The sequence below is a fragment of the Pezoporus occidentalis genome, unplaced genomic scaffold (genome assembly GCF_034315485.1).
Source record: "Pezoporus occidentalis ecotype Australia unplaced genomic scaffold, CSIRO_AGI_Poc_V1 ctg360, whole genome shotgun sequence".
Classification (NCBI taxonomy): domain Eukaryota; kingdom Metazoa; phylum Chordata; class Aves; order Psittaciformes; family Psittacidae; genus Pezoporus; species Pezoporus occidentalis.
The window spans coordinates 171,463-195,092 of NW_026915592.1; the positions used below are offsets into that span (position 1 = coordinate 171,463).

Consider the following 23,630-nt stretch of genomic DNA (forward strand, 5'->3'; position numbering starts at 1 on the left):
CGGGAGGCCGCTGGCCCCGGAGTGACGGGAGCTCCCCGGGGGGGAGGCTCGGGAGCAGCCCCCGCCCCGTCCCGCCGCTGCCCGGGGCCGCTGCTCCGCTCCGAGCCGCTGGCGCGGGGCTGGGGCAGGGAAAACGGCGCTGGGGCGGCCGCGGGCGTTGTTATGGAGCCGGGGAAAACAGCGATAAACACGGCCGGGGCCGCCCGCCCGCCTTGGCCGGGGCTCAGCGGGGAGCGCCCCGAGCGGCCCCGGGCGCTGCAGCGGGCTCCGGCGGCACGGACCGGACCGGTACCGCGCGGCGCTGCCCAACCGAGGGATGCCCGCGGGGCCCCGCGCTGCTGCCGCCGCCCGAGAGCAAAGCGGCGCTCCCCCGGCGGCCCCGCTCTCCCGGCCCGGGGCGCAGGGGCAGAGCTCCCGGGGTGAGCTCATCGCGCTGCTCCGGGGCTTGGGCCGGGGCCCGGCGCTGATTTACGCCGCTGAGCGCTCCCAAGCGCTGGCTCCGCTCCCGCCGGGGAGCACCGCCCGCCCCGGGGGCTGGCACCGGGGGATACCCCGGCAACGCGGCCCCCGGCTCTCCCGGGCTGGGATGCTCCGGCGCTGCTGGGGCAGCTCTGGCTCGCTGTAGGGCGGCCCCAGACTGCCTGACCTCCCGGTGAACCGGCGCGCAGGAGCAGCGCCAGGGCCGGGCAGCGCGGGGCTGCCGGTGGCTCCCCCGGTGCGCCGCGTCCCCCCCCGCTCCTCTCCCCTCCGCCGCCGGGGTCCCCGGGATGCGCGCCCGTGATTGACGGCTCTTTGTTTCCTCCTCGCCGGCAGCCCCGGCCCCTCCCCCGTCGCGCCACCCCGCTCCACCGCGCTCCGCTCCGCACCGGCGGCACCGGCGGCATGGGGGCACCGGCGGCCGCGGGGGGCCCGGCGCTGGGCGCGCTCCTGGTGCTGCTCCTGCTGGGCGCCGCCGGCGCGGCTCGTCAGGGGCTGCAAGGTAAGGGGAGACCGGGGCGAGGCGGACGGAGACCCCCGGCCCCGCTCCCCGGCCCTGGGCCCGCTGACAGCGGCTCTGCTCGCCCCGGGAGCTCTGGCAGCCGCGCTGCGGGCACCGGGGCACGGAGGGACAGGGGGAGCGGGGCGCATTCATCCGCGGAGCGCGGGGCGGCCGCCGGGAGCAGGGAGCCGCCGGTCCCGATGCGAGCTCGGGGGCTCCAGCGGTGCGCGGCTGCCGCTTGTCGCCCGGTGCGGCTGCACGGAGCAAGCGGCGGGACCGGGCTCTCCGCGCCTCCCCGGAGCGCCCCGGGCCGAGCCGTCCCTGCAGGAGCTCCGGGTCCCGATGCGGGGCTGGGGGGGGGCAGTCCCGCGAGTTGCATCCCCGCTCTGCGGGGCCGTCCCGGGTGCGGGATGCCGGGGGCCGGCGGGGAAGCCCCGGGTGCGGAGCGGGGTGCGGAGCGGGGCAGGCTCCGGGCCGGGGTCCCCGCTGGGCCGCCGGTCCCTCCAGTGGCGGGGGCTCCGCGGGTCCCTCCCGGTGGCGCGGCCGCGGCGCTGCCGGTCCTGGAGCGCCACCGCGCGGGGCCGGCGCTGGGCGGGGCCCGGGGATCTCGGGGCTTCCCCGGACCCCCGGGGCCCGGCGGTCCAGGGACCTCCCCCGGCTCCGTCCCGTGGGCCGGGCCGGGCCGCGTGCCCCGCACCGGGCGTGTCCGGAGCTGCGTTCCCGGTTCAGGGGGCGACCCCCGCGTTTGGCTCCCGCAGTCATCGACCTGCTGCTGGTGAGCGAGGCCCGGCAGATGGCCAGCATCACACACAAGATCCGCATGGAGCTCCTGACCGTTAACGACGTTTACCTCCTCTCCACCTTCCGCCTGCCCCCCAAGCAGGGGGGGACCCTCTTCGGCCTCTACTCCAAGAAGGACAACACGAGGTGGTTGGAGGTCTCCATAGTGGGGAAAATCAACAAAGGTGGGCCCGTGATGCTCAGAAGGAAACGGGGACCGAGCCACTGCCACCCGAGGGGCCCACTAGGGATGGCACCGGGTGCACGCTGGTCCTGGGGGGCTGCCAGCCCTGGGGCAGGGGGGAGCTGACGGCCTCTCCCTGCTGCTCCGCAGTGCTGGTGCGTTACCTGCGGGAGGACAACAAACTGCACTCGGTGAACCTGCAGCACGCGCACGTGGCGGACGGGCAGAGCCACACGGTCATCGTGCGCCTGAGCGGGCTGCGCGGGGACATGCTCAGCGTGGAGCTCTACGTCGACTGCAAGCAGATGGACTCCAGCGTGGGGCTGCCCGAGCTCTCCGAGATCCCCCTGGCAGAGGTGGAGTCCATCGAGGTGCGCACGGGGCAGAAAGCCTACCAGAGGATGCAGGTGAGTGCTGGGACCCCCCTTGCTGTGCCTTTGGGGACAGGCAGAGCTCACACCCCCCCCCTCCCCGGGCTGACCGCGTCTCCCTTTGTACATCAGGGGGTCGTGGAGTCGATGAAGCTGATCCTGGGGGGGTCCATGAGCCGCGTGGGGGCCCTGAGCGAGTGCCCTTTCCAAGGGGATGAGTCCATTCACAGTGCAGGTAATGGCACACCTGCCTCTTGCACCGGGCAGAGCAGGTACGGGGTCACCCGTGTGCTGTGACACACGAGGAAGGAGGTGCCAATGTGCTGCACAGAGGGGTGCTCCTGCCCAAGTGCTGTGCATGCATCAACCAGGAGCAGCCCTGCACTGCTGGGCTCTTGGCAGCACTCAGTAACATCTCGCCTCTCTCCTTGGCAGTGACAAACGCTCTGGCCTCCATCCTGGGTAAGTCTCTGCTCCGCTTCCCTCCTTCCCTGGCATGAGGGCAATGGCAGTGTTTGGGGCTACACAAACCGCCCCAGTGCCCCACGTGCCTGCCGGCCTCAGGATGTGGTGGATCGAAGGGGTTGCTACAGGGGAAGGGAACCTGTGTGGACCAGGGAGGAGGAGGAGCCGTTGCTTGTCTTGTCCTCCCACTTCCCAGCCCATGGCCCTGGGAAGCTGCATCTGCCTTGGGCTGACCTTGTCCCTTTGCTCCTGCTCAGGCGAGCAGACCAAGGCGCTGGTGACGCAGCTGACCCTGTTCAACCGGGTCCTGACTGAGCTGCGGGAGGACATCAGGGACCAGGTGAGGCGGGGGGGGTGGTACCGGCCCTCCCTGGGCTGGATTTCCCAGGAGCATGCTGCCAGGGGACGCTGCCCCCCTGACGCTGCGCTCCGCTGCCGCAGGTGAAGGAGATGTCCCTGATCCGCAACACCATCATGGAGTGCCAGGTCTGCGGTGAGTGCTGCGAGGCTCTGCTCCCACCTCAGGGGGCAGAGGGCGGCCCTGTCTCACCCCTGCCCGGTCCCCCCTCCCCTCAGGCTTCCACGAGCACCGGTCCCGCTGCAACCCCAACCCCTGCTTCAGCGGCGTGGACTGCATGGAGACCTACGAGTACCCCGGGTACCGCTGCGGGCCCTGCCCACCGGGGCTGGAGGGCAACGGCACCCACTGTGCCGACATCGATGAGGTGGGTGCGCTGCAGCTGGTGCTTCCTCTGGCCGGGAAGGGCTCCACTGGGATGCCCCGGGGCTGTGGCCATCCCGAAGTGTGGAATGCCGTGCTGGAGGGTGAAGGGGTGTTTCTCCCTCTGCAGTGTGCCCACGCCAACCCCTGCTTCCCTGGCTCCAAGTGCATCAACACAGTCCCTGGCTTCCGCTGCGAGCCCTGTCCCCGCGGCTATCGCGGCAACACCGTGTCCGGTGTGGGAGCTGACTATGCAAGGGCCAGCAAGCAGGTGAGTGTGGTGCTCAGCCCGATCCCTGTGGATGCTCCTGGCTGCGGAGCTGCGGGGACGGGTGGAGGATGCTGCTGGAGGCGGGACAGGAATGGGCAGGGCTGCAGGGAGCAGCCCCATGTGATGGCTTCTCCCACCCTGCTCGCAGGTTTGCACGGATATTGATGAGTGCAACGATGGGAACAACGGGGGCTGTGACCCCAACTCCATCTGCACCAACACGCTGGTGAGCAGAGCTGCCCCATGGCCTGGCACCTGAGGCTGCTCCGCTCCCTCATCCCGACCCTGCCCTCCCTCTCCCAGGGCTCCTACAAGTGCGGTCCCTGCAAGTCCGGGTTTGTGGGGAACCAAACGTCCGGCTGCATCCCGCAGAAGTCCTGCAGCACTCCCACCTCCAACCCCTGTGACATCAATGGCTTCTGCGTGTTCGAGAGGAACGGGGAGATCTCCTGTGCGGTGTGTGAGGGGCCAGGGGCAGGAGGAGGGCGAAGCCGAGGGGGGCACGGGCAGCGCTTGGTCCTGCCATGGCCTTGTCCTGCTTCCCAGCTCCTGATTCCTTGTTTCTTCAGTGCAACGTGGGCTGGGCTGGCAACGGCAACGTGTGTGGGCAAGACACCGACCTTGATGGCTACCCTGATGAGCCCCTGCCCTGCATTGACAACAACAAGCACTGCAAGCAGGTGGGTACCAGCGGCACGGTGGGGCATGGGCTGTGCTTCACACCTCATCTCCTCCTCTCTGACACTGTCCCTGCAGGACAACTGCCGCCTGACACCAAATTCGGGGCAGGAGGATGCTGACAACGACGGCATCGGGGACCAGTGTGATGATGATGCCGATGGTGATGGCATCAAGAACGTGGAGGTGCCTGTGGCTTTTGGGGTTGTGCTGGGCAGGGGGCTTCTCCCTTTGCCTTGGTGCTGACTCCTTCAAGATGCTTCTCTTAGGGCTCTGGGATGGTCATCACTGGAGATGTCCTGGACTGAGCCCTGAGGGACTGTGGCCTCGCCCACCAACCACTGCAACGTGGGCATCCCTGTCCCCTTTCTCACAGGACAACTGCCGGCTCTTCCCCAACAAGGACCAGCAGAACTCGGACACCGACTCCTTCGGGGATGCCTGCGACAACTGCCCCAACGTGCCCAACAACGACCAGCGGGACACAGACAGCAACGGCGAGGGGGACGCTTGTGACAACGACATCGATGGGGACGGTGAGTGGCTGCGGGGCTGCCCTGCCCTGCTGCACCCCGGACTGTGGGCATCCACCCAGCGCTGTCCTTGCAGGGATTCCCAACATGCTGGATAACTGCCCCAAGGTGCCCAACCCTCTGCAGACAGACCGGGATGAGGACGGGGTCGGGGACGCCTGTGACAGTTGCCCTGAAATGAGCAACCCCACTCAGGTATGGTGGGGGCCCGGTGGGGAATGGGGGGTCCTCAGGCAGCACTGAACCAGGGCACTGCTCTCCTCCAGACAGATATGGACAGCGACCTGGTAGGAGACATCTGTGACACCAATGAGGACAGGTAGGGACCACGCGGAGGTGGGGTCACCACCCTGTCCCATCCATTCCTGGCTTGGAGGCCTGGGAGAGGGGATGATGAGGTCTTTGGAGATGGCAAGGGTGCTGGGACACGGTGCTGGGACCCCAATGTGCAGCACTGCTGTGACCCTATTCTTGCTGGCAGTGATGGGGACGGGCACCAGGACACCAAGGACAACTGCGCCGAGATCCCAAACAGCTCCCAGCTGGACTCGGACAACGACGGGCTGGGGGATGACTGCGACAATGACGATGACAACGATGGCATCCCCGACTACACAGCGCCTGGCCCAGACAACTGCCGCCTCATCCCCAACCCCAACCAGAAGGACTCGGATGGTGAGGGCAGGGTGGGCCGGAGGAGGCAGAGCCACACACGGGCTCATCCCAGCCTGACTGGGCTGCGTGTCCGCAGGGAACGGGGTGGGTGACGTGTGCGAGGAGGACTTTGACAACGACACAGTCGTGGATCAGTTCGACGTGTGCCCCGAGAGCGCCGAGGTGACACTGACCGACTTCCGAGCCTACCAGACTGTCATCCTTGACCCCGAGGGGGATGCTCAGATCGATCCCAACTGGGTCGTCCTCAACCAGGTGTGGGTGCTGCCCCCTGTGTTTCTGGGGCCGGAGCTGGCAGAGGGGGAGCAGAGCAGGGCCCGGGGGTCCCTGGGGACTCCCCTCACCCGGCTGTCCCCATCAGGGCATGGAGATTGTGCAGACCATGAACAGTGACCCGGGCTTGGCTGTCGGTAAGAGATGTTCTCCCACCTCTAGGTCCTGTGGGGCAGCCCCTCTGCTCCTGTCCCCCTGTGCTGGGGGGGTGAGGGCAGGTTCTTTGCCCCACAGAGGAGTGGAGGGAGCTGGGGTGGGGGGTCCCGTGCTGGGGGAGCGGTGTCCTTGCAGCGTTTGCCTGCCTGTAGGCTACACAGCCTTCAACGGGGTGGACTTCGAGGGCACCTTCCATGTCAACACTGTCACCGACGATGACTACGCTGGCTTCATCTTCAGCTACCAGGACAGCGCCAGCTTCTACGTGGTGATGTGGAAGCAGACGGAGCAGACGTACTGGCAGGCCACCCCTTTCCGTGCCGTGGCTGAGCCGGGGCTGCAGCTCAAGGTGGGTGCTGGCCACCCCTGGCGCTGGGTCGGGGTCCCTCCCCACTGACTCCCTGTGCACCCACAGGCGGTGAAGTCCTCGACGGGCCCCGGGGAGCACTTGCGCAACGCGCTGTGGCACACGGGCCACACGCCCGACCACGTCCGCCTGCTCTGGAAGGACCCGCGCAACGTGGGCTGGCGGGACAAGACCTCCTACCGCTGGCAGCTGGCCCACAGGCCCCAGGTCGGCTACATCAGGTGAGCAGGGCCCGGGGTGATGGGTGATGGGATGCGGCTGCTCCTGCCATGATACAGGGGGAGGATGCTGGTGCTGGGGACCGGTCCACCCCGTGGGACCACAGCAGCGGGAGGATGCCCTGGGGAGGGGTCCAGCCCCCAGTGTGGTCCAGCTCTCGGGGGGGGGAGGACGCTGTCGGTGGGGAGGGGGGGTCCCTCCCGCTGGGACCGCGTTTCCCCTTTAAGGCTCCCGGCGGGGCGGCCGTCGCGGGGGGGCTCCGCGGGCCGTTCCTGTCCGCCCGGCCGGGCCCCCGTGGCCATTGTCCCGTCTCCATGGCGACCCCGCGGCCGCCGGAGCCTTTCACATGCAAAGCGCCCGACAAAGGCGGCGGGGCCGGGGCCGGGGGCTCCATCGCGGCCGCGGCGGGGGGCCCGGCCCGGGGCGGGGGGTTCACCCTATCCCACCCGCCGCGGGACGCCCCGTTCCCGGGCCGGCGCTCGCATCCCACCGCGGGCCGCGATGCCCCAGCTCGGTGCCGCCGTCCCCGTGCCCCGCTCCGGCCCGGGTCGGGGTGCCCGGCGCTGCCCCCGGTGGGGTCCCGCTGACCGACCGGGCCGCACCGTTCCCTCGGCAGGGTCCGGCTGTACGAGGGCCCGCGGCTGGTGGCCGACTCCGGGGTGATCATCGACACCACGATGCGCGGGGGGCGGCTGGGGGTCTTCTGCTTCTCCCAGGAGAACATCATCTGGTCCAACCTGCAGTACCGCTGCAACGGTGAGCAGGGCCCCCCCGGCAGCCCCCCGCTTTACCCGGCCGAGAGCTCGACGAGCACCTCCTGCGGGGGGTGGCTCGGTCCCGCTTTACCGGAGCTCCCCCCCCGCTGTGTCCCCGCAGACACGATCCCCGCCGATTTCGAGCCCTTCCGCCGGTTCCTGCTGCAGGGACGCGAGTGAGCGGCCGCGCCCGGCCCGGTTCCCCCCCGCACCGCGCCGGCGGCACCGCTCTGGGCCCCGCTCCCGGCCAGGCCCCGCTCCGGGCCCCCCGCGGACTTTGCACTGCCGGTACCGGCGCGGCCCCCCCCGCTGCTGCTCCGGTCCCTGCCCGAAGTCTGGCCATAAAGTTTTAAGTGTTTTCTAGCCTGCGCGCCCCGTTCCTTTGGGGGAGGAGGGGGTGGTCCCGGTGCCTCGAAACGGCTCAGACCCCCCCCCCCCCCCCCGATGTTCTCCGGTCCGGTGGTCGCGGGGGGGGGGGTGTGCCACCGGTGCCACCGGCGGAGCCCGCGGCGGCGGGAGGCCGGGACGAGTGCAATATTGGTAGGCGAGCGCACAACACTGCACCGCATCCCGGCCCTGCCGCCGCCGCGGAGGACGCGCACCGGACCCGCCGCTCGGGCCGCTCCGTGGGAACTGCGCGGTGCGCGCCGAGCCCCGGCGGCACTGCCCGGTCGCCATGGCGACGGCTGTCCCGGCAACGCTCCGGAATGTGCCTCCCCCCCCTCCCCTTCCGTCCCTGCTCCCGCCCGCCCGGGAGCGCGCGGGGCCGCCACCGGCCCGCCCCGCGGCGGCGGCACCGGGCCCCGCTCTTAAAAGGGCAACGCGGTGGGCGCGGGGCTGCCCCGCCGGGACCGGCACCGGGGGCAGTGCCCGGGGCAGCGCTGCCAGACCCCGGACCGGGGCCGCGGCGCGACCGGGGCGTGCGGGAAGCGGGGGGCGCCGCGCGGTGCCGAGAGCCCCCCGGTCCGTCCGGTGCAGGGCGCGGCGGGGCTGAGCCGCCACCACGCACACACAAACCCCCCCCTGCCGCCACGGGCACCCGCGGGCTCCGGTCCCGCTCCCGGTTCCCGTCCCGGGGCGTGTCGAGAGGACCGGGTCCGCCAGAGGGCGCCGGAGCTCAGTCGCCGCCGGGGCTGGCGGGAGCCAACCGGGACCAGAGACCCCTCGTACGGCGCCGGGGCCGGGGGTCGCTGCCGCGGGGGACGGGACCCGTGTGTCCCCCCCCCTACGGCGAGTGCTCCATCGGTTCTACCGAGGGGAATGTTGAACCGGGGGTGGGTCCCGGGTACCGGAGCTGGTGCAGAGCAGAACGCGGGGGGTCAGCTCGAATGGGGGCGTCCGGGGGGGGATTGGGGGGAGGAGGGGGTGTCCTGGTCACCCAGAGCTTGCTGCCTATCCCTTGCCGCATCCCCCCTGCTGGCCCCAGGGCAGGGCGCCCCGTTGGGGACCGGGGTGCAGCCGGGTCCTGTCTAACCCGTGCTGAGGCGCCGAGCACCCACCCCGTGGGCACCGCGGAGGGTCCCGTCCCCCCCCCCGTTCTGCTCCCCTTTGCACTGACCCCCCCCCCGCTCTCCGCGCAGGGCAGGGCAGGGCACCCGGAGGGGGGGCCCTAGCCAAGCCCTTCCTGAGACCTGGGGCCTTTTCTGGGAATCGGGGCTCTTCCGCAGGGCAGGGGCAGGGAGGGACCAGAGCGGTTGCTGTGGTCCGGCCGTGCCAGGAGCACGTGTCGCCGGGCAGGACGGGGGCACCGGCGGCACCTCGTACCCCTGGGGTGGAGCATCAGCATCCGGCTTGGCACCGGGCATGGCCAGGGGCTGCGTCCCAAGAGGGATGAGGGTCTTACACCTGTTGTGGCAGCCAGGACCGGGAGGGGGTGCACTGGGACCTGGCAGGGAGGTTACTGGGAGGTACTGGGATTTTATGGGGCCCCGGTCCCCACCTGCGTAAGCGTTTCGGGGGGGTATCACCGGTGTTTATTTGAGTGTAGGGCGAGGCAGGGGCCGGCCGGTAATGATTAACTCTGGGCTGAGCCAGGAAACGAGTCCCCCCTCACCTGTACGGGGGACTGGGGGGCTCTGTCCCCCCTTGCTCCCCACCATGTCCTGGGGGCCGCGGCATAGTCCATGGGGTTCATGTGGGTTTAACCCCCAACCCCCCTGCCCGGGGATCCCAGGCGCTGCCCCTTCCCTCTGTCCCCACCCGCGGCTCGGGGATGCTGCTGGTGGTGCCCCCCCAGCCCGGGACCCAGCCCCGGCGGTCAGGATGCTGCGGGAGCCCCATCGCGCCCCGTGCCCGGTGCGAAGCTGCTCGGAGGGACATCCCCCCCCCCCCGTCCTCGGTGGGGCCGGCGGCGGGGTGGGGCCTCCCCTCCTGCCCCAGGTGTTTCTATAAAGCTGCCGCCAGTTCCTGCTGCCGGGACCGGAGCGAGCCGACGGCGCGCACGGGAGGGCTCCGGCGGCCCCGGACCAGCCCCATGGCCAACGCCACCCTCCTGCTGCTGCTGGCGCTGGGCGCAGGTGAGGGGCTGCGGGCGGGGACACCCCGAACCCGACGGAGCGGGGCTGGGGCGATGCGGGGCGGGAGCCGAGCCCCCGGGGCTGCTTCTGAGCCGGGACCGGGGGTCCCCGGCACCAGCGATGTCACCGCCGCTCCCTCTGCATCGCTCCGGGGGTGGTGTCCCCAGCAAAGCCGGGACACGGGGGTCTGCACCGCCGCTGGCTCCCGCCGGCCGTGCTGCTGCAGCCGGAGCCGGCTCTGCCAGGGGCTGGAATTCAGGCGTGTCCGTGAGCAGCGGGACCACGGGCTCCCCTCCAGCGCCTTCTGTGGGGCAGGGTGGGGACCCACAGCAAAGGGGGCTCATGGGGTGAGGATCTGGTTGGCTCCTGAGGTCGTGGTGGCTCCCGGTGCCCAGGGAGCGTCCAGCCAAGGAGCCGTGTTGGGTGAATCATTCCCAGCCGCTGACTCCTGGTGTTTTCCTTTAGGTACCTGTGCCATGACCACCACCACCGAGAGCACCACGGAGACCACTGCCACTGACACAACCACCACAGAGACAACCACGACCACCACGGAGATGACCACCGAGACGACCACCACCACCACCACCCCCATGACCACCACCCTGAACATCACCATCACAAGCAGCAATGGGACGCAACCACCCTCTGCTACAGCCTTCCCCAGCACAAGCAACACCACAAGCTTCCAGCCCAACACCACCACTGCCAACAGCACCATGGTGCCTACCGCGGTCAGCTCTGCCGCCCCCTACACCAACACCACCACAAACAGCAGCAGCTTGGTCCCCACCTTCAGCACCAACAGCAGCACCGTGGCTCCCACCTCTGCCACCAACGCAACCAACAGCAGCACCGTGGCTCCCACCTCTGCCACCAACACAACCACCATCAGCACCGTGGCTCCCACCTCTGCCACCAACACAACCAACAGCAGCACCGTGGCTCCCACCTCTGCCACCAACACAACCAACAGCAGCACCGTGGCTCCCACCTCTGCCACCAACACAAACAACAGCAGCACCGTGGCTCCCACCTCTGCCACCAACACAACCAAGAGCAGCGCTGCAGCTCCCACCTCTGCCACCAACACAACCAACAGCAGCACCGTGGCTCCCACCTCTGCCACCAACACAACCATCAGCAGCACCACTGCTCCCACCATTGCCACCAACACAACCAAGAGCAGCGCTGCAGCTCCCACGTCTGGCACAGATGGTGGCACGGTGATTCTCACCTCCAGCACCAAAAGCAGCAGCACTCGGACCGTCCCCACGCACACAACTTCTGTCACAGCCCCTGCGGTGGCACCGGGCGGCAGCGCCGGTCCCAGCCCCAACACCGCCACCGCGGTGCAGCTGCTGCTCAGCATCCCCCTGTCCTTCCGCATCCTCAACAGGAGCTTCAATGAGAGCCTGCGCAACCCCGCGTCAGAGCAGTACCGGAGCCTGAGCCGCACCTTGCTGGCCATGGTGAGTCCCAGAGCAAAGCTCCCGGTTCTGTGCCCTGTGTAAGTGCCCCCGCTACCCTCTTCAGCAGCGCCGGTGCCGTGATGGGGAGCACCAAGGGGATGGGATGGATGGATGGAGGAGGGATGTGGTCTCCATCACCCACATGCTCTGTTCCAGTTTGACCGTGTCTATGGCAGTGGGCAGAGCTACAAGGGATGCAGTGAGCTCCGTTTCAGGTGAGTGGGGCTGCACCACGCAGAGCCCCTGGTGCTGGGCACCACCTGGGCACTGACACTTCTCCCATGGGCAGCCAAGGTTCCGTGGCCGTGCAGTCCACCCTCGTGTTTGGCCAGGACAGCACCATCACCACCAGCACTGCTGGGCAGCAGCTCAGGAACAGCCTGGACCAGAACGGCTTCATCATGGGCCTGCAGCTGGATGACATCTGGAGTGAGCAGGAGCTTTGGGATGGGGATGTGAGGGAGGATGGAGCCCAACGGGGGTGCTTTGGAGGTCTCCCTGGTGGTGGGGGGCAGCCTGCAGAGCCAAGTCAGGTTCCCGGTGCTCTGGGAACACCAACTGGACCCAGTGGAGGAGGCCCCATCCTGGGGGTCTCTCAGGGCTGTTGGTCCTTGCCAGCCCCATGGCTCTGCCCCAGTGCAGACACAGCTTTGGTCCTCTTTCAGGCAACACGGAAGGGATGTCCCCAGCTCCGGTGCCAGGCTGGGCCATTGCTCTGCTGGTCCTGGTCTGCATTCTGCTGCTGCTGAGCATCCTCACCTGCCTCCTGCTGGTGAGTCCCCATCCCCATCCCTCCTGCCGGTGGGTCCCTGTCCCCATCCCTGTGCCGTCAGTCCCTCAACCCCATCCCTGTGCCCCCAGACCATCTGCACCTGCCGCCGGAAGACCCGTGGGAAGCTGGACCTCTTCAGCACGAAGGATTCCTACCACCCCATGTCCGAGTACCTGCAGTACCAGAGCCACGGGCGCTACCTGTCCCCCAGCAGCAAACCCAACCCCTACAGCCAGGTGAGCGCCCAGCACCGCAGCACCCGGCAGCTCCCCCCGCCGCCGGTCGCTGGGACCGGCAAGGTAACTTTCACGCCTGGGTGGAGCAGCGGCACCGGTGCTGGCAGACCCGGCCCGGCCCCAGGGAGCTCACAGCCTCGGGTGGCTGCTGCTGCTCTGCCCCTTCCCGAGGGCCGTGTCCCAGCCAGAGCCTCGCATGTGCTGGTGTCAGGGCATCCTCCTGCATGGATGGGGAGTGGGACTGGCTGGGGGCTGATTCCTGTACCCAGCAACTGTAACCAGCACCACATAACCTGCACCCCATCTCCTGCACCCCATAACCTGCACCCCATCTCCTGCACCCCATAACCTGCACCCCATCTCCTGCACCCCATAACCTGCACCTTGCGCCCAGCACCACCTAACCTGCACCCCATCTCCTGCACCCCATAACCTGCACCCCATCTCCTGCACCCCATAACCTGCACCCCATCTCTAACCTGCACCCCATCTCCTGCACCCCATAACCTGCACCACCACCTAACCTGCACCCCATCTCCTGCACCCCATAACCTGCACCTTGCGCCCAGCACCACCTAACCTGCACCCCATCTCCTGCACCAGAAGCTCTGTGATCGGAGCTGCAGGACAGTGCCCGGAGCTGCCTGCACACACGCATAAGCCCCAGCTGCCCTGAGCAATATGGGTTGCAGGGGCCACCCCCGTGCCCCCCATGCTCTGCCCATGCACTCGTGCTGCGGCGGGAGCCACATCCAGCTGCGTGGCCCCATCGAGCAGCTCCCCCTGAGCAAATACCAGGGGCCTGGGTAAATATTTACCTTGGCTCTGCCTGGGCTGGGCTTATCGTGCAGGAAGAGGGACATGGCCAGGGCCACGGCACGGCTCCTGTGCCCAAGGTGCCCATGGGGGTCATGGTGGGCTCAGTGTGCCCATAGGCAACTGTAGGTGCCCACCATGCAGGGTGGAGGGGGACACGCATTTAGGCTGACCCCGCGGTGATGGGGGGGTTCCGGCACTGAGGAGGGGGCTCATTGCAGGTCGCGGGCAGCAACGGCGCGGGGACCGGCACCTTCACCTACACCAACCCTTCCGCTACCTCCGACAACCTCTGAGTGACACCGGGATGCACAAGGATAGGGCTGGGGGGGGGCAGCACCGGCCCCGGGCTTGTGTCCCCATCCTCCCCCCCTCCGCCACGGGCAGCAGGAGCCGGATGGTTCTGGAGCGGCCGGATTCATGCGCATGACAGAACTGGATGGACAAGGATTGGGATCCAGGCTGGAAGGGGGGTCCCTGCGCCCCGGTTCCTGCGCTCGCTTGGCTTTGCACCAAGGGGGGGGTCCCGGCTCCTGCTCCCCCCAATTCCCCCCTCAATTCAATGGCTCTTTTGTGGTGTTATTTTGTACAAATAAATCTCTCTCTGTGGGATGCGGGCTCCAGGCTCGGCTCGGGGGGGTCCTGCGAGTGCTGGGACAACCCCGACGGGGCTGCGCCGGGCTCCCCGTCCCTGCCCTGCACGGCTGCAGGCGCTGCGCCCCGTGTACCCCTGCTCACACCCGCGCTCCCGGTTTCTATCGCATGAGCAAACACGAACTGTTCGGCACAACCGGTTCCGCCGCGTCACGCAAAGGTGACGATGGGAAAGGTAACCGAGGGGCCATAAAGCATGGGCCGGGTCCGAGCGCGGCCGGGCCCGCTCCAAACCCCCCTGGTCCAGGTCTGGGATGCTCCAAACCCAGAGCGAGCCCCGAGACGCCTTTGGAGAGGGAGGAGAGGAGCAGGGCAGGGCTGGGGGGCAGCGGGGTGCAGCGGTGGGGAGGGGAGTGGAAGGAGGACCTGGCCTGCTTGCCATGGGGCAGAGAGTGGGGCACTGATGGGGGCAGCCCCACAGAAGCCCCACTTTGGGGCTGGGCGCTGGGAAGGTTTTGGCAACCACTGGAACAGCAAAACGAGGAAACAACCTTCCCCAACGTGATCCCTTGTGAAGGAGGGCACGGGGCCAGCTCCTGGCTGGTGGGGGCCCGGGGGGGGCTGCCCTGCTGGAGGTGGTGGCACAAGCCCCAAGGCTGTGGGGGGGCAGGTAAGGGGGTGACTCTGCTGCTTCTGGTTCTCCCTGTGCCGTGCTGGTAACCGGAGTTGCCAACAGCAACAGCGGGACCAGCATCCTGCCAGCGGGGATGGGGATGGATGGGGATGGGGGGGCTGCAGGGAGGGGGGGGCACGGGGGAGTGGCACAGGAGGAGAACCCTGGGAAGGAATGAGGGGACCCTGCCCCAGCGGGGGCACAAGGGCAGCACCGAGGGTGTCAGCCCCAGCCCCGCACACCCGGGGGGGGGTAATGCGGCCGGGCGGGGCGGGTCCCGTCCCCCCCTCCCACCCCGAAACCCTTCCGGCCCTGGGTAGGGCCCGCAGGAACCGAAACCGGGCACAAAGCGGCGCTTGTTCACAGGGAGCCGGCCCCGACGGCGCGGACAGCGAGGGGCCGCGGCCCCTCCTCGAGCCGTGCCGCCGCAGGTAACGGCCATGTGGGTCCAGCCCCCGTTACCACCCCAGAGGATGCCCCAGTGCCGCCCCCCCCGCCCCGGGCTGGACCCTTGTCCCCTCCCTGAGCTTGTGCAGGGAGACTGTGCTGGAGCGCCCCGATACCACGGGGATGGGCAGCAGCAGCCACGCGGCCGGGCAGGGACCGGACACGTCAGCATTGCCTGAGCCCTGCCCTGGGCAGGATTAGCCCATGTTGGCCACAGCCCCAAGGCCGGCTCAGCCCCACAGCTCCAAGGCCGGCTTAGCCCCACAGCCCCGCAGGGTGGCTCAGGAGGAGTTCGGCGTTGCAGTTTATTGTAGGAAACCATGAAAATACAGCGACTGTAACAGAACCCAAGAGAAACGACAGCAGCTCAGATGGATCCCGGTGCAGGATCACCAGTGCAGGAGCACCAGCGCAGGAGCACCAGTGCGGCATCGCCGGTGTGGGATCACCGGTGTGGGATCACCGTCCGGGCCGGATGCCGACCCCACCGTGGTTAACGGGGGCCCAGCGTGTCCCTGCGGAGCACGTGCAGGCAGGGCCCCAAGCATGGAGCTCCCTGGGGGACATGGGACCCACTGCAGCCCCCCCGCAGAGCAGGGGACACCCCCGGTGGCTGTGCCCAGGGCGGCCACGTTGAACATGAGCCATTATAAAACAAGTCTCCAACACCTTGGTCCAACCCAGCCCCCCCCATTGCCTCCCAACCCAGCTGCCTCCCCACCCCAGCCAGCACCCATTGGTGCGCCCCCCACTGTCACCCCACTGTCACCTCACTGTCACCTGCAGTCCCCCCTCCCTGAACAGCCCCGTGTCCCGCTCACACCCCCTCCCTGCTCCATCTCCAGGGCTGACCCCTGCCCACAGCCTTGAGCCGAGCTGGGAACGGGGCTTGCAGAGAGGGAGAGGAGGGGACGGCAGCACTGTCCCTGTCCCCCCCCGTCCCCCAAACCCCACACCCGGCCTGTTCCCAGCGGCAGGGCCCCCCCCGCACTGCACCCCCAGCCCCGGTGTTCAGCGGGGCTGCAGCGTGGCTCAGTCCAGCTTGGCGAAGCCCCCGATGGTCACTTTCCGCTCCTGCTTGTTGGCCACCAGCTCCTGGAGGTGCAGGGCCCCGCCGCCGATGAAGCAGAAGGCCGGGCAGACGGGCCCGGAGCAGTCCACGCCGCACTCCCAGAGCTCGCGGAAGGAGACGGCGTCGTAGAAGCTCACCTTGCCCTGCTCGTAGTCCAGGCAGATGCCGATGCGCGGGGGCAAGGGCACGGTGCAGCCGTTGGGGTCGCGGGAGGTGAGCGCCGAGCCGTGCGACAGCAGGATCTTGCCCATGCCGATGGTGAGGAAGGCGTAGGGAGGGGGGGCCTCCACCGTCGTGTCCTCCGCTCCGCTGTCGTGGCCGCTGTCGGGGTCGTACCTGCGGCAGGGGGACGGGTGAGGGACGATTCGGGGCTCCCCTCGGCACCCCATAGCCGGGAGGTCACCAGCGCTCACCTGGGGCTCACCACGTCCTGAGGCACCTGGAACCACTCCTGGAGCTTGCTCTCCAGCCCCACTCCCACCTTGACCAGGTAGGAGCTGGGGTCCACACAGCAGGCCCAGTAGCTCTTGCCCTGCGTAATGGCCACGTCGCCAATGACCAGGTCGATGGAGAGGTGGCAGCTGGTCATGAGGCGCTCGGCAGCGAAGAGCATGGGGATGCCGGGCACGCTGCGCACGGCGCGCTGGTCCTTGCTGATGGCCAGGCGGTCCCGGTTGAAGCCCCAGCGGTTGTCCAGGAAGAAGTTGAGGACTGCGGGAGGGAGGAGGAAGGGTGAGGACGGTGCGGGCAGCCCATGGGCGGCCCCGAGCCCCGGGCCCCTCTCACCTGGGGCGGGCGGCGTGTGCAGGTAGATGTCCTCGCTGTACTCCCCGAATCCCGCCTTGTTGCAGCCCTTCACCCGCAGCACGTACACGCTGTCCGTGTCCAGGTACTCCACGAGGGCGCTGGTGCCGCGCACCTCCTCCCGCCGCTGCCACAGCTTCAGCCCCTTGGCCTTGGTGTCGGTCTTGCGGTACTCCACCGTGTAGTGCCAGGCGGGCGGCGAGTGCTGCGGCAGCCGCCAGCACAGGAAGATCTGGTCGTAGGCGTAGGTGCGCTGCGTGTCGATGACGGGGGCCTCGGGGGCTGTGGGGAAAGGCACCGGCGGGCATCAGGCAGCATCCCCCCCCCCGGCAGGCGGGGAGGCGGCCAGACGCAGGGAAGGGGCATTCCGGACGGACGCACGGACGCACAACCAGGAGTCTAAAGGGATCTGACTGCAGAGACCGCGTGGAGGCACCAGAGAGGAGCGAGAGTCGGGGGGACAGAGGAGCTGCTGCTGTGGGGCTGCAGGGACCAGACAGGCTGAGTGCAAGTCGGGAGGGAGGAAAGAGAGAGAAAGAGAGAGAGAGGATGGAGGCAGTGGGAGAGGAGGAGATGAGGATGGCGGGGTGAGGGTGCCGGTGGCACGGCGGGAGCAGAGGCAGGGTGGAAAGGAGGGTGGGGAGATGAGGGGATGGCGGGGGGAAGTGGGACGAGGAAAGGGGTGGAAATGGGGTGAGAAGGGGGACAGAAATGGGGTGAGGAGGGGATGGAAATCAGGTAAAAAGCGGGACGGAAATGGGGCGAGAGAGGGACAGAAATGGGGCAAGGAGTGGATGGAAATGGGGTGAGAAGGTGGTGGGAGGGCAGGAGGAGTGGCAGCAGATGGAAGAGTGGGGCAGAGCCACTGCCTGCCACCGCCATGGGGCAGGAAGGGAATGAAGGATGGCAGAAGAGCAGGATGGGGATGGAAGATGGCAGCGGAGCGGGGATGGGGCAGGACGGGGATGGAGGATGGCAGCAGGGATGGGGCAGGATGGGGCTGGAGGGATGGGACAGAGAGAGCGGGGCGGGCTCTGGGGCAGGGATGTGACTTGCCTCAGTTACTTCAGTGACGACTCGGCAGCGGGCGCAGCCTATAAACAAAGAGAGGTAGAAGCAGGTCTGAAAAGTGCCGCCGAGGTGCGGCAGGGCCCCGCGGCTCCTGCCCGGGGGGAAGCGCTGCCCTGGCCGCGGCGCAGCCTCCGTCCGTACTCACCCTCCGGCGCCGCTGCTGCCCTTACCTGGCACCACAGCCCTGCCTGTGCTGCCTCCGCACCCGGCACGGGGCGGAGGGGGGGTCTGGGGGCTGTAGGGGCTGTCCCTGACGGGGAGGGGGGACCAGCAGACCCGCGAGCGGCCGTGGCCGAGGGGCTGCACCTCCGCATGGGCACAGCCGGTGCCCGGCGCTGCTGCCGTTACCTCGGATGAAGGCCAGGTCCGTGAGCAGCTTCAGCTCCCTGCTGACGTCCAGCTGGAAGTGGCTGAAGGAGGCTGTGGCCGCAGGACGGAAGCTCTGCAGCGAGTCGGTGGCCCTGAGGATCCTGCAGCACGGGAGAGAGGGGTCTCAGTCAGCAAGAAGCTGAACGTGAGCTGCTTCAGAGCGTGCTGGAGCCCAGAGCCCCCCCCCATGTGGTGGGAGCACCCCCAGAGCGGGAGCAGCAGCTCAGGGAGGGGATCCTGCCCCTCTGCTCTACTCCGGTGAGACCCCCTGCAGCACTGGGTGCAGCCCTGCAGCCTGTGATGCTCACCCCCTCGGCGCCCTGGGTGCCTGCAGCCCCGTACCTGTTGTGCAGCTGCTTGGCAGCCTGGACGAAGCAGGGCTGGTCGGTCTCCTTCAGCACCTCCTGGGCATAGCCCACCATGCCCGAGTTCTCCAGCATGGCCTGGTGCTCCTGGATCTGGCCGTGCAGGCTGGCCAGCCGCTCCTGCTGGCACTCCTCGATGGCCTGCAGCAGGGCGGCCCGCTTCTCCTCCAGCATGGAGCACAGCCCCTGGATCAGCTGCGACACCTCCTCCTTGGCCTGCGAGCCATTCACCTGCCCACAACGGGGGGGGTCAGCTCACTGCATGCCCCGGGGCTGAGCGGGACAGCCCAGGGAGAGCCCGGGGAGAGCCTGGCCACTGCAGCAGCCTCCATTCCCACCTCTGTGTGCTTCACCGTCTCCTCCAGCTCGGCAATCTGGGTCTGCACCGTGTCCTGGCTGCTCAGGATATAGGCGAGGCTCTTTGTCAGCTTCTCCTGCAGGCAGGGAGGGGAAGCGCTGGCAGCTCCCACACCCCCACCCCACACCCCCCATGGGGTGACACCAATTCCCCCCCGTCCCTGCCCCAGCAGCTCTTACCCTGAGGGCCTGGTACGCGCTGAGCACAGGGGTGATCTTGTGGCTGGTGTGAGTGCGCCGCACGCGGCAGAGCTGGCACACCAGGCGCTGGCACGTCTTGCAGTAGTGAGTCACCTCCTCCTTGTGCTCCGGGCACATCAGCCCCTGCGTGTGGCCATAGGGGAGCTCAGTGGGGCTCTGAACCCACCCCCCACCAAACCCTCAGCACCCCAAAGGAGAGGGGAAGGAGCCGGTACCTTGGGGCGGAAGGTGAGGGTGGGCGGTGTGGGTTCGTGCTGGGCTTTCTGCGTGCCCCAGGGGTGGTAGAGCTTGAAGCACTCGTTGCAGAAGCTGGACTTGCACTCGGTGCAGCCCTTGGTGGCCTCCAGCTGCGGGGGCTTGCAGAACTGGCACATGATGGCAGCGCTGATGTTGATGGTCTGCCGGTAGCGCTCCACCACCCGCTCCAGCGTCAGGTTGCGGAAGAGGCTGCCCAGGCCCCGCTCGCCCAGGTCCACGTCCCGCCGGCACGCGGGGCACGGGAAGCTCACGCTCTGCGGGTGCACCGGGCCCCGCTTGCGCCCGGGGTAGGTGCCGAAGCCTGCGGGGGGGATGCGGGGAAGGGCGTCAGGCGGGGTGTCGCCCGCGGTGCCGTCCCCGCTGCCCTCCGGTCGCTCACCTGACTTGAGGAGGCGGTCGAGGCGGTCGGGTTTGGGCACAGCGCGGCGGCCCAGGCGGGGGCTGCGGGTGGCCGGGGTGGCGGCGGGCGAGGAGGGCTCAGAGGTGGGGTCGCAGCAGAGGTACCCGTGCTGCAGCAGCACCTCGCTGGCGCAGACGTGGCAGACGTTGTGTGTGCAGGGCAGTGCCAGCGGCTGCTTGTACATCTCCTTGCACACCGGGCACACCAGCTCCCGCTCCATGTTCTTCATGCTGGTCTGCGGAGAGAGCGGGGAGCGTCATCAGGATGGGGACCAGGGCTGGGACCAGCAGCAGGATGGGGACCAGGGCTATGACTGGGATAGGGGCTGGATCAGGGCCACAATCAGGACCAGCAGTGGGACCAGAGCCAGGACCAGCTCCAAATGTGTGAGCAGGGCTGGGAGCAGCATCAGGGCCTGGATCAGGGCTGGGGCCAGCATCAGGGCCAGGATTGGGACTGGGAGCAGCAGCATGGTCAGGACGGGGATCAGGAGCACCACCAGGGCTTGGATAAGGGCTGGAGCCAGCATCAGGGCCAGGATTGGGACTGGGAGGAGCAGCATGGTCAGGACTGGGATCAGGAGCAGCACCAGGGCCTGCATAAGGGCTGGAGCCAGCACCAGGGCCAGGATTAGGGCTGGGAGCAGCAGCATCGTCAGGATTGGGATCAGGAGCAGCACCAGGGCTTGGATAAGGGCTGGAGCCAGCACCAGGGCCAGGATTGGGACTGGGAGCAGCAGCAGCGTCAGGATTGGGATCGGGAGCAGCACCAGGGCTGAGATGGGGATAGGATGGGGGATGGGACCAGCACCAGGATCAGGCCCAGCACCAGGGCCAGGATCGGGCCTGGATCAGCACCAGGATGGGCCCCAGGGCTGGGATCGGGATGGGGCTGGGGCCGGCCGCGGTGGGTACCGGCAGCGGGCCCAGAGCCGGGCCCGCGGTGGGGAGGGGGGGGTCCGGATGCTCCGGGTCGCGGTTCGAGCCCCCCCACCCAGGGCAGCGCCGCCGCCCCGCTCGCCCCCCGTCGCGCCCCGCCGCGTTGCCATGGCGACGCCCGGCCCGGGGGAGCGCGGCCGGGCCCGGCCGCCCCGCGGTGCCCCCCTCCCGCCGCCGCCGCTCACGCTGATGCGGACGAGCGCGTCCATGATGGAGGTGAAGGTCTGCAGGTCCTCGCCCTCGGCCATGGCTCCGCGCCCGCTCCCGGCGCCGGTCCCCGCGGCGGCAGCACCGGACACCCCGCTCTGTTGCAGGGAGCGGCGGAGCCGAAGGGGAGGGCGGGGGGCGGCGGCGCGCATGCTCAGCAGGACCGGGGGCTGAGAGGGGGGGGCGGCGGCGGCACCGGGAGGCTCCCGCAGGGCCCCCGGGCACCCCGGGGCGGGTTCGGTGCTCGGAGCCCGTGCAACCGGTACCGGGGCTGGCAGCGGGGACCGCGGGGGGAAACGGCGGCGCCTCTCCCCGCCGCCAGGGGGCGCCGCAGCCCCGCGCCCGGACGCCAGGGGGCAGCAGCGGGGAGGGGCGGGGCCTCCCGGCGCGGGCGCAGTGCGCAGAGCGGCGGCACCGGGACGGCACCGGGGGGACGCCGCGGGGCACTATGGGTAACGGCGGCGGGGGGGCACCGGTAGCGATGGGGGGATGCTGCGGGAAGGGGGGGGGCTCGGTGCCGGTGCCCCCGCTGAGGCGCTTCCCCCCCCTCCGGTCGCAGCCGTAGGCACGGGCACGTCGCTGGCGCTGTCGTCGCTGCTGTCGCTGCTGCTGTTCGCCGGGATGCAGATGTACAGCCGGCAGCTCGCCTCCACCGAGTGGCTGACGATCCAGGGCGGGCTGCTGGGCTCCGCGCTCTTCGTCTGCTCCCTCACAGTATCCTTTGCACCGGGGGGCCGGGGCTGCGGCGCCTCCTCGGTACGGCCCCGGTACGGTCCTTAACCCCCAGCCAGGCCTTCAACAACCTCGAGAACCTCGTGTTCGGCAAGGGCTTCCAGGCCAAGATATTCCCGGAGAGTGAGTGCAGCGGGGCCGGGGTCAGCGGGAGCCGTGGGGAGGGGTTTGGGGGGTCCCTGCTCTGCCCTTGGGGCCGAAGGGCTGTGCTGCAGCCCGGGCCACCTGCGCTGGGGCTGCATCGCTCCCTCCTGCTCTTCCCGCAGTCCTCACCTGCCTCTTGCTGGCTCTCTTTGCCTCCGGCCTCATTCACCGTGTCTGTGTGACCACTTGGTAAGTGCAGACCCGGCTCGGGAGGGTGAGGAGGGGGAACAGGGACCCGCAGTGGGATGGAGGGGGAAGGTTGGTCCATCCCCGTGTGTTACTGCCTGAGCACCCTCATCTCTTCTTCCCCCACAGCCTCATCTTCTCCATGGTCGGCCTCTACTACATCAACAAGATCTCCTCCACTCTCTACCAGTCCGCAGCGCCCATCGCTGCCCCCGCCAAGGCCGTCGGCAAAGGCAGGAAGAGGAATTGATGTCCTGCAGCCCCCTCCCCTCCCCGCCGGGCCCAATAAAGCCATTTCTTTGTAGCTCCGTGGCTTCGGTTCCTCTCCCCGGGCTCCTCTCACTGCTGTGTGCTGGGGACCGGGCCCGCTCAGGCTGCAGCCGGTTCCTTGCTCACCGGTGGGCGATGGAGGGGGCACGCTCCATCCGCTGGCACGGCCATTGGGAACAAAGGGGCCGTGGGAAGGCTGCGGGCGCTGGGAGCCGTGGGAGGACCGGCAGGCCCCGCTCCCACGCCAGCCCCGGCACCGGACGCGGCGGAAGCCAGGTGTTTCCTGCGGCACCGGAGAGGGAACGGAGGGGGGGTGGAGGTCACCCGCCCCGCCGCCAGGGGGCGCTGCACGGGCCTCCCGCGGAGCAGGCGTTGCGCGACGTGGCGCTGCTCCGAACTACAACTCCCAGCGGCCCCCGCGCGGCTGTGACGTCACCTTGGCGACGGCAGCGGCGCGGGCCCGGGGACTACCGGAGCCGGTACCGGGGGGGGGGGGCGGCGCCCGGGGCCGGTGGCGGCGGGGCCGGGGCCGGGCTCTCACGGGCGCTCTCCCCGCAGGCCGCCATGACCAAGCTGGGGCAGTGGCTGTGCGGACTCGCGCTGCTGGGCTCCGCCTGGGCCGCGCTGGCGCTGGCGCCGCCGGGGCTGCGGTTACCGGCGCCGTTCCGCCAGGCCCTGCTGCCGCTGCCCGTGTACCTGCTGGTGGCCTTCGGCTGCTACTCCCTGGCCACCGTGGGCTTCCGCCTCGCCACCTTCAACGACTGCGAGGAGGCGGCGGCCGAGCTGCGGGAGCACATCCGGGCGGCGCGGGCAGACCTGGCCCGGCGCGGCCTCCGCTTCTGAGCCCAATAAACGGCGCGGACCGGGGGGTCCCGGGGTCCGGTGCGCGCGGGGGCTCCCGGGACGCTGCGAGGCCGCTCTCGGGGCCCGGCTCTGGGGCGGGGATGAAGGCTCCGGGACCGGCTCCAGCCCCGCGGGCACGGCGCGGGGCCCTCCGGTGGGGTTCGGGCCGGAGCTGCCGCCGCCTCGTCCCGGCCGCAGTGCCCGGATACCCGCGGCAGGAGCAGTGCGGAGCGGCCGGGGCCGGGGCCGTGCCCGCAGCACCCGGGGGGCTCAGCCCCACGCGGAGGCCGCTGCGCGGTGGCTCAGGCCGGGACCGACCCCCCCCGCGTTCCAGCCAAAGGCCTCTTGTGTTAATGAGCGCCCCGCGGCCAGGAGCCGCTGGCACGGGGCGGCAGCGCTGGGTGTAATTAACAGGAGGAGTTAATGAGCTCCTTCCGGCGCGGAGCGGGGTGGGCAGCGT

The 23,630-nt window shown here is 69.4% G+C and overlaps 5 protein-coding genes across 7 annotated transcripts; 4 read left to right on the plus strand and 1 right to left on the minus strand.

The window, feature by feature from the left end:
- The first annotated feature begins 650 nt into the window (after window positions 1–650).
- On the plus strand, window positions 651–7,790 carry THBS3 (thrombospondin 3). The gene is made up of 23 exons (XM_062630893.1): window positions 651–979; window positions 1,738–1,944; window positions 2,094–2,350; window positions 2,447–2,549; window positions 2,750–2,776; window positions 3,037–3,119; window positions 3,221–3,272; window positions 3,356–3,504; window positions 3,631–3,771; window positions 3,920–3,997; window positions 4,075–4,227; window positions 4,341–4,451; window positions 4,528–4,635; window positions 4,826–4,985; window positions 5,059–5,177; window positions 5,249–5,301; window positions 5,464–5,657; window positions 5,734–5,912; window positions 6,019–6,067; window positions 6,239–6,435; window positions 6,502–6,674; window positions 7,289–7,428; window positions 7,549–7,790. Exons 1-23 carry the CDS (start codon window positions 883–885, stop codon window positions 7,605–7,607), a joined length of 2,889 nt encoding a protein of 962 aa, XP_062486877.1. The 5' UTR covers window positions 651–882; the 3' UTR covers window positions 7,608–7,790.
- Window positions 7,791–9,825: 2,035 nt separating this feature from the next.
- Window positions 9,826–13,851, plus strand: MUC1 (mucin 1, cell surface associated). The gene is made up of 7 exons (XM_062630933.1): window positions 9,826–9,943; window positions 10,409–11,415; window positions 11,572–11,630; window positions 11,705–11,844; window positions 12,081–12,187; window positions 12,277–12,423; window positions 13,461–13,851. The coding sequence occupies exons 1-7, from the start codon at window positions 9,901–9,903 to the stop codon at window positions 13,533–13,535; spliced, it is 1,578 nt and encodes a 525-aa protein (XP_062486917.1). The 5' UTR covers window positions 9,826–9,900; the 3' UTR covers window positions 13,536–13,851.
- On the plus strand, window positions 10,175–23,194 carry DPM3 (dolichyl-phosphate mannosyltransferase subunit 3, regulatory). 2 transcript variants are annotated; one of them, XM_062630932.1, is made up of 2 exons: window positions 10,175–10,178; window positions 22,886–23,194. In XM_062630932.1, the coding sequence occupies exon 2, from the start codon at window positions 22,892–22,894 to the stop codon at window positions 23,168–23,170; it is 279 nt and encodes a 92-aa protein (XP_062486916.1). In that variant the 5' UTR covers window positions 10,175–10,178; window positions 22,886–22,891; the 3' UTR covers window positions 23,171–23,194. The 2 variants fall into 2 exon arrangements, with proteins under 2 accessions (XP_062486916.1, XP_062486915.1); XM_062630931.1 differs by lacking the exon at window positions 10,175–10,178 and adding an exon at window positions 22,782–22,806.
- On the minus strand, window positions 15,841–21,176 carry TRIM46 (tripartite motif containing 46). 2 transcript variants are annotated; one of them, XM_062630894.1, is made up of 10 exons: window positions 20,974–21,162; window positions 19,830–20,085; window positions 19,408–19,751; window positions 19,172–19,315; window positions 18,973–19,068; window positions 18,612–18,865; window positions 18,249–18,370; window positions 16,812–17,111; window positions 16,439–16,736; window positions 15,841–16,361 (listed from the first exon to the last, which is right to left on the minus strand). In XM_062630894.1, the coding sequence occupies exons 1-10, from the start codon at window positions 21,145–21,147 to the stop codon at window positions 15,986–15,988; spliced, it is 2,364 nt and encodes a 787-aa protein (XP_062486878.1). In that variant the 5' UTR covers window positions 21,148–21,162; the 3' UTR covers window positions 15,841–15,985. The 2 variants fall into 2 exon arrangements, with proteins under 2 accessions (XP_062486878.1, XP_062486879.1); XM_062630895.1 differs by lacking the exons at window positions 15,841–16,361; window positions 16,439–16,736 and having other exon boundaries at window positions 16,987–17,923; window positions 20,974–21,176.
- KRTCAP2 (keratinocyte associated protein 2) lies at window positions 21,193–22,361 on the plus strand. Its single transcript, XM_062630930.1, has 5 exons — window positions 21,193–21,447; window positions 21,555–21,709; window positions 21,787–21,850; window positions 21,994–22,060; window positions 22,187–22,361. The coding sequence occupies exons 1-5, from the start codon at window positions 21,444–21,446 to the stop codon at window positions 22,305–22,307; spliced, it is 411 nt and encodes a 136-aa protein (XP_062486914.1). The 5' UTR covers window positions 21,193–21,443; the 3' UTR covers window positions 22,308–22,361.
- Window positions 23,195–23,630: the final 436 nt, after the last annotated feature.

What these genes read in the sequence shown, in the direction of transcription:
- THBS3 (XM_062630893.1), top strand. Translation starts at nt 883, where the DNA reads ATGGGGGCACCGGCGGCCGCGGGGGGCCCGGCGCTGGGCGCGCTCCTG. An exon ending in CAACCAGAAGGACTCGGATG is followed by an intron (nt 5,658 to 5,733) that starts GTGAGGGCAGGG and finishes GCGTGTCCGCAG; the next exon opens with GGAACGGGGTGGGTGACGTG. An exon ending in TGACCCGGGCTTGGCTGTCG is followed by an intron (nt 6,068 to 6,238) that starts GTAAGAGATGTT and finishes GCCTGCCTGTAG; the next exon opens with GCTACACAGCCTTCAACGGG.
- MUC1 (XM_062630933.1), top strand. Translation starts at nt 9,901, where the DNA reads ATGGCCAACGCCACCCTCCTGCTGCTGCTGGCGCTGGGCGCAG. An exon ending in GCAGCTGGATGACATCTGGA is followed by an intron (nt 11,845 to 12,080) that starts GTGAGCAGGAGC and finishes GTCCTCTTTCAG; the next exon opens with GCAACACGGAAGGGATGTCC. An exon ending in TCCTCACCTGCCTCCTGCTG is followed by an intron (nt 12,188 to 12,276) that starts GTGAGTCCCCAT and finishes CTGTGCCCCCAG; the next exon opens with ACCATCTGCACCTGCCGCCG.
- TRIM46 (XM_062630894.1), bottom strand. Translation starts at nt 21,147, where the DNA reads ATGCGCGCCGCCGCCCCCCGCCCTCCCCTTCGGCTCCGCCGCTCCCTG. An exon ending in GCGCGTACCAGGCCCTCAGG is followed by an intron (nt 19,069 to 19,171) that starts GTAAGAGCTGCT and finishes CCCTGCCTGCAG; the next exon opens with GAGAAGCTGACAAAGAGCCT. An exon ending in GCCAAGCAGCTGCACAACAG is followed by an intron (nt 18,371 to 18,611) that starts GTACGGGGCTGC and finishes CCCGTGCTGCAG; the next exon opens with GATCCTCAGGGCCACCGACT.
- KRTCAP2 (XM_062630930.1), top strand. An exon ending in TCTTCGTCTGCTCCCTCACA is followed by an intron (nt 21,710 to 21,786) that starts GTATCCTTTGCA and finishes ACCCCCAGCCAG; the next exon opens with GCCTTCAACAACCTCGAGAA. An exon ending in GGCCAAGATATTCCCGGAGA is followed by an intron (nt 21,851 to 21,993) that starts GTGAGTGCAGCG and finishes CTCTTCCCGCAG; the next exon opens with TCCTCACCTGCCTCTTGCTG.
- DPM3 (XM_062630932.1), top strand. Translation starts at nt 22,892, where the DNA reads ATGACCAAGCTGGGGCAGTGGCTGTGCGGACTCGCGCTGCTGGGCTCC.